The sequence below is a fragment of the Ictalurus furcatus genome, chromosome 7, assembly GCF_023375685.1.
Source record: "Ictalurus furcatus strain D&B chromosome 7, Billie_1.0, whole genome shotgun sequence".
Taxonomy (NCBI): Eukaryota; Metazoa; Chordata; class Actinopteri; order Siluriformes; family Ictaluridae; genus Ictalurus; species Ictalurus furcatus.
In genome coordinates, this window is record NC_071261.1 from 7,053,835 (window position 1) to 7,061,184 (window position 7,350).

At 40.1% G+C, this 7,350-nt stretch overlaps 1 protein-coding gene and 1 long non-coding RNA gene across 2 annotated transcripts; one reads left to right on the forward strand and one right to left on the reverse strand.

The window, feature by feature from the left end:
• The first annotated feature begins 903 nt into the window (after positions 1-903).
• On the forward strand, positions 904-1,467 carry LOC128610660 (gastrula zinc finger protein XlCGF71.1-like). The gene has a single exon (XM_053630077.1). The coding sequence runs from the start codon at positions 904-906 to the stop codon at positions 1,465-1,467; it is 564 nt and encodes a 187-aa protein (XP_053486052.1).
• Positions 1,468-1,839: 372 nt separating this feature from the next.
• LOC128609572 (uncharacterized) lies at positions 1,840-6,030 on the reverse strand. Its single transcript, XR_008386255.1, has 2 exons — positions 5,626-6,030; positions 1,840-5,451 (listed from the first exon to the last, which is right to left on the reverse strand). It is a non-coding gene; the product is annotated as an uncharacterized LOC128609572 (long non-coding RNA).
• Between the last annotated feature and the right edge of the window lie 1,320 nt (positions 6,031-7,350).

The window sequence follows — 7,350 nt, forward strand, 5'->3', positions numbered from 1 at the left end:
TGTATTTTGTTGTTATTCTCCTCAACTGTGCTCCTGATGAGGGAACAATCCACCCAGTCAGAGAATCGTTTACATGTCGTCAATAGATTAAGGGTCCACCTCCCACTCCTCAGATTCTGATGATGAAATGCTAATAGATGGTTAATGATTGCCCAGTTGTTGAGTTATCCTGTATCTTCGTCCTCGGGTGTATTCGGAGACGATACTCTGTAGTCTTAGTAAAGTCGCCTGGAAAGAACTGAGTCTTGAACATGCTTGGATCAAGACACTCACTTCCAATTTGTGTCTTGCCTCTGCTTTATGCTTCATGCTTTATCTTTGGCGCTAATGCTGTCTGACCCAGCTCCTGGCTCTATAACACATAAGCATAGAAAACTGACTAACTAAGAAAAGGTGTTTGTTTGTTTTTTTTAATGCAAGCTACTGCCTCATTCAGTTTTGGTAGTTTTATTAACTGTGGTATGGTGTTTTTAGTTGTGGTTTTGTGTTGGTTTTTGTGTCTGGATTATATTCATGAGCACTATAGCATGTGGTAGCAGCTATGTAGCAGAGATGCAAGTACTTAAACACAGACTACTCTTTACTTGGGCGATTCTAATAATAATAATAAGAAGAAGATGTTCAAAGGGCAAAAAATGAGGGAGACAGTCAATGATCTAAATTGGGAAAATGGGGAAACCAACACATTATTTTGTAACCCATGTTTCAAGTGTCCCGATTCCTGCTGCTGCTTTTTATTTCTATATTATTTTCACTGTCTGTGATGCTGCGGTATTGGTTTTCCCAATTCTTTCCCAAATATGAAAAAAAAGTATTCATTTCTAATAAAATATAATGAAACAGGAAATTTATTTTAAATATCCAATTTCAGTTATTCTTTTTTTTTTCTTCTTCCAGAGAAGAATGTCACCTCGTACTCCTGCGCTGAGAACCCCGAGAAATGTACTCACAAAGAGAAGCGAAAGGATAAAAATCCCTACAGCTCAGCGTGGAAAGAGTGTTTCTCAGGAAAATGTTCTCAAGCGACACGAGAGCACTCGCACAGGAGAGAAACCATATCAGTGTTCACTATGTGGGAGTGGTTTTACACAGCACAGTTCTCTCAGAAAACACCTTCGCATTCACACAGGAGAGAAGCCGGATCACTGCTCCCAATGTGAGAAGAGTTTTGCTCAACAAGGGAGTCTGCAAACACACCAGCGCATTCACACAGGAGAGAAGCCGGATCACTGCTCCCAATGTGAGAAGAGTTTTGCTCAACAAGGGAGTCTGCAAACACACCAGCGCATTCACACAGGAGAGAAGCCGGATCACTGCTCCCAATGTGAGAAGAGTTTTGCTCAACAAGGGAGTCTGCAAACACACCAGCGCATTCACACAGGAGAGAAGCCGTATCCATGCTCCCACTGTGGGAAGAGTTTTCGTATAGGGAGTAGTCTTAAACGACACCAGCGTGTTCACACATGACAGAAGTCGTTTTTGTGCTCCAAGTGTGGGAAGAGTTTCATGGGTGTAAATATGTTAAACACACACATGTATATATTGAATCTGTTATCCTAACTCTATAATTACAATAAAACACGTTGATTTTTGTCACCTTAAGAGCACTGGTAGGCACTCATATCTCACCTTGTACCATAATATTATTACTTTTCTTTAATTTATTGCAACAAGGCCCTGGAGAATGCAGTCCTGTTCTACTGTATGTGGATTTTATTTGTATAGTATGACAAAGCTCTCTACTACTTTCTACTAACACGGTGTACGTAAACAAAGTATAGGCTACTCTCAGAGTAAATTCTCTGAGTATTTACTAGCAATTTCAGTTACATCAACTCATTAAATCAATTAAATTTTATTTGTATAGCGTTTTTACAATAGACATTGTCTCAAAGCAGCTTTACAGAAATATATAAACACGGTATACAGATATTAAGAGTGCGAATTTATCCCTATTGAGCGAGACGGTGGTGACGGTGGCAAGGAAAAACTCCCTAAGATGTTAAGAGGAAGAAACCTTGAGAGGAACCAGACTCAGAAGGAAACCCGTCCTCATCTGGGTAACAAGAGATAGTGTGAAAAAGTTCATTATGGTTTTATATGAAGTCTGTTTGGGCTTAGAAGCAGCCGTAGTCCCAGCAATCTGGAATTGGAGTAGATGAGAGCGCCGTCCAGAGGTAGGACATCTGAAACGGATCAGGCAGGTCCGGAGAGCGGAAAGGATCAGGATCTCTAGTATCTCCATAAAATCATGTGTGGCTCGACAGAAGGAGAGAGGGAGAGAAAAGATTATTAGGACTGTGCTTAGCATAACAGAAAGTCTAGTCAGGGTAGGCTTGAGTAAACAAATACGTTTTAAGCCTAGACTTAAACACTGAGACTGTGTCTGAGTCCCGAACACTAATAGGAAGACTGTTCCATAACTGTGGGGCTCTATAAGAGAAAGCTCTTCCCCCTGCTGTAGCCTTCTCTATTCGAGGTACCATTAAATAGCCTGCATCTTTTGATCTAAGTAGGCTTGGCGGATCATAGAAAACCAAAAGGTCGCTTAGATGCTGTGGCGCGAGACCGTTTAGTGCTTTATAGGCTAATAATAGTATTTTATAATCAATGCGAGATTTCACTGGGAGCCAATGCAGTGTGGATAAGATCGGGGTGATGTGGTCGTGTCTTCTGGTTCTAGTTAGGACTCTAGCAGCTGCATTCTGGACTAACTGGAGTTTGTTTATGCTCCTACTGGAACATCCAGACAGTAAGGCATTACAGTAATCTAGTCTAGAGGTGACGAAACTAATATTTCTTATCTTCGAAATATTTCTGAGATGAAAGAAGGCTATCCTAGTAATATTATCTACATGAGCAACAAATGATAGGCTGGAGTCAATAATCACACCAAGGTCTTTTACTCCTGAACATGATGAAACAGAAAGACCATCCAGAGTAACTATGAGATCAGAAAGATTACTTCTAGCTACACGTGGTCCTAATACAAGTACTTCTGTCTTATCAGAATTAAAGAAAAGGAAGTTAGTTAGCATCCAACATCTAATGTCCTTTACACATTCCTCAACTTTACCAAGCTGCTGTCTGTCCTCTGGCTTCGCTGAAACTTACGACTGTGTATCATCAGCATAACAGAAGAAGCTAATTCCATGTTTACGAATAATTTGACCTAGAGGTAGCATATATAAAGTAAAAAGCAGTGGGCCTAAAACAGAACCTTGTGGAACACCAAATTTAACCTCGGTATGCGTGGAGAAGTTTCCATTTACATCTACGAACTGATAACGATCGGTCAGATAAGACGTGAGCCAGGAGAGGACCGTTCCCTTAATGCCAACAACATTTTCTAATCTATCAAGGAGAATAGTATGATCTATAGTATCAAAAGCTGCACTAAGGTCGAGTAACACAAGCAGCGAGACACAACCCTGATCAGAGGCCAGTAGTAGGTCGTTTACTACTTTAAGTAACGCTGTCTCTGTGCTATGATGAGGTCTAAATCCTGACTGATACATTTCATGAATGTTGTTCCTATGTAAGTACGAGCGTAGCTGCTGTGTACAACCTTTTCTAAGATCTTAGAGATGAAGGGGAGATTTGATATTGGTCTATAGCTGGACAGTTGAGCTGGGTCAAGGTCAGGTTTTATAATCAGGGGTTTAATATCTGCTAATTTAAATGATTTAGGTACATAGCCAGTGCCAAGGGAAGAACTGATTATATTTAAAAGTGGTTCAATTACTCCAGGACAAATCTGTTTAAAGAAACATGTAGGTACAGGATCGAGTATGCAAGTTGATGAATTTGCTGAAGAGATTAATGAAGCTAGTTCGGTCTCTCTAAGGGGAGTAAAACATTCTAAACATTGATCTGATATTGCTATATTATCGTCTATAGGGTTAGTTATAATATAAAATCAGGTTTTAATTTAATAGCCTGAATTTCACATCTAATAATTTCAATCTTACCAATGAAAAATTTCATGAAATCTTCGCTGCTATGTAATGATTGTGATTGAGTGCTTTTTTCTGTAATGGTTTTATTCCTAGTTAGTTTTGCTACTGTGTTGAATAGAAATCTAGAATTGTTTTTGTTATCTCCTATTAAGGTGGAGAGATAGACATTTCTAGCATCGCTAAGAGATTGTCTATAGTTCAGTAGACTCTCCTTCCATGCTGTTTGAAATATTAACAATTTGGTTTGACGCCATTTACGTTCTAATTGTCCAGTGGTCTGTTTTAAGGTTCGCGTTTGATCGTAATACCAGGGCGCTAGCTTTTTCTCTCTAATTAATTTTCTTTCGAGTGGAGCCACTCTATCTAGCGTTTATCCGAGTGTTGACTCCAAGCATTCAGTCGCCTGATCGAGTTCTATCGGATCAGACGGTGATCCAAATCTAACTGATGTCTCTGGGAGGTCGGTTAGGAAGCTCGGTGCAGTAGCTGATGTGAAAGTACGTTTTACGCGGTCGCGAGGCGAGGTGGAAATATTATGATCAATACGTGTTATGAACGAGATAAGATAATGGTCCGAGACAACATTCAGACTGTGGGAAAAATTACAATATTTTCTATATTTAATCCGTATGTTAGTATGAGGTCTAGAGTGTGACCACCATTATGAGTAGGTCCGATTACGTTCTGATTAATCCCTACTGAATCTAACATGGACACAACCGCTGTTCTCAGAGGGTCTTCTGGGTTATCAAAGTGAATATTAAAATCACCGACGATTAATGCTTTATCTACAGACACAACCAGGTTTGAGATAAAGTCTGCAAATTCACTAAGAAATTCAGTATATGGCCCTGGGGGTCTGTAAATAATAATTAGAGGAATTGACTTATTTTTTGTGGCTACATACGTTATACCGGTATAAAGAATTTCAAAAGAATTAAATTTATGACTAGGCCTTTGTGTGACGCCTAGATTTTGACTATGGATGAGACCAACACCTCCTCCTCTACCAGTTGAACGAGGCTGATGTATATAACTGTATCCAGGAGGACTGGCTTCATTTAATGTTACGTACTCGTTTGGTTTAATCCAAGTTTCCGTTAAACACATTAAATTACATTCCTGATCAGTAATGATTTCGTTAACAATAAGAGCCTTAGACGCAAGAGGTCTAATGTTTACTAGTCCTAGCTTCAGATTAAAGGAGCTGGATGTGCATTCAGTATGATCGAATTTTATGTTAATTAGGTTACTACAACAAACATTCAGAAATTTTCTCTGTATTTGTATAGCTCGGGGAACAGACACAGTCTCTATAGTATGTACTACAAGTGTTGAACTATTAATTAAACATTGCTTATGATGAATGTTGTCATTGTTGGAAGATGTACTTACGGTAGGCAGTCACTTGGTGTGTAGCGTCTTGGAGATGTTGTCTGACAGCAGTTCCGCTCCGAGGCTGCTGGGGTGCAGGCCATCAGGACGAAACAACCTAGGACGCTCCCAGAACACATTCCAGTTATTAACAAACAGCAGATTCTGTTCATTACACCAGTGGTTTTCAAAGTGGGGGCCGCCAGGGGGGCCTCAACAATTTGGTGTGAAAAATAAATAAATACATTATATATATATATATATAGATAATTTAAACAAAAGAAGTATCTACTTGGGCGTACGGTGGCTTATTGGTTAGCACGTTTGCCTCACACCTCCAGGGTCGGGGGTTCGATTCCCCCCGTGGTTCTGTGTGTGTGGAGTTTGCATGTTCTCCCCGTGCTGTGGGGGTTTCCTCCGGGTACTCCGGTTTCCTCCCCCCAGTCCAAAGACATGCATGGTAGGCTGATCGGCATGTCCAAAGTGTCTGTAGTGTATGAATGTGTATGTGATTGTGCCCTGTGATGGATTGGCACCCTGTCCAGGGTGTACCCCGCCTTGTGCCCGATGCTCCCTGGGATAGGCTCCAGGTTCCCCGTGACCCTGAAAAGGATAAAGTGCTATAGAAGATGGATGGATGGATGTATCTACTCTCTACATCACAGCTTAAATCATTTTCGGTAGATTTAATCTTAGGGCTAACCGCTAGTTAACTGTCTTCACTTTAAACCGTATAGCTGAAGCGCTGTTTAAGGATTTAATTTAATTAAACTACATAACAGATTTATAACTATGTGTAAAGATAAGGAGAAAAAACATTACTTGCCTTGAGTTAGTGCCCAGCTCTGCTGCTCCACTCAGATGAGGCTGTGAGAGAATGAACTCCAGGGGGAAAGATGTAGTTTTCCCTGTGGGGGGAGGGGCAACTCTCTCTCAGCTCCTCACTACACGTTTTATTAAACGCGATTTCGACCACATATTAGCAACGAAGGGATTGGGACTTTTTTATTCAGGTATATAAAATAAACAACATTTTTACACGTCATGGAAATGCCTAGAGTGTAATCTATTTAACAATCCATTCATATATAACACAAACATACCAGTTCAAGATGTAGCCTATACAGTGAAATCCAACGTGGTTTAGGGACAATATCTGCGCATGCGCGTGCTTAGCTTCGTATGCAAGAGATTTCGTATTCCCGTAAAAAATGAAATAAAAATGAATCGTAGTGAACAATCACATCTAGATGTATTTCTTTGAAATTACACAGCAGTAACTTCATTAATCAGTTTTTTTTCCCGCATAATTTCAAAGTAATATAGTGTTTCAAGAATGTTAACATTGTTCAAGCTAGTTTTTTACGTTTATTCGACATCGATGATTTTTTTCGTCATGATCAAGCCTCTTTTCGACTAACTGTAGCTTTCATTTAAACGGCGGGGGTTCGCTTGACTGCGTCGAAAGCGCGTTTGTGTTTGCTGGGGCCCCACTTCGAAAACAAGTTCTTGGTGGCCACAAAGTATTTTTAAACTAGCCCACTCAGGCAAACCTGCCATTAATATTCTGCGTTTCTTCTCCTCCTCCACTGAAAATGTGACTACAGCGAGCATAGGGCAGAGTGATTCACACCCCAATGGTCCTCAGTTAGTGCGTATTGCAGTTCCCATTTTTGACCGCTATGAGCAATCAGAACTTTATGGGGTTAAGTGGGACAGTTAGTGTGCTGCCCCATGATTGCGCAACATCTAGAAAAGCAAGCAAATCGATAGAACATTGACCTACACTACTGCTCAAAAGTTTAGACGCACTCATTCTAACCCTAGGATTATAATAAAATCATCAAAACTCTGGAGTAACACAAATGGAACTATGGGAATTATGTTGTGATAAAAAAAAATCCAAAATAAATCAGAATAATTTAATATTTTAGCATCTTCAAAGTAGACGCCCTTTTCACCTAGAATTTCCAGAAATGTATTCTGAGCGTTTTCTCACCCGGTTTCTTGAGGAATT

Coding starts and splice junctions, on each gene's coding strand:
- LOC128610660 (XM_053630077.1), top strand. CDS start 904: ATGTCACCTCGTACTCCTGCGCTGAGAACCCCGAGAAATGTACTCACA.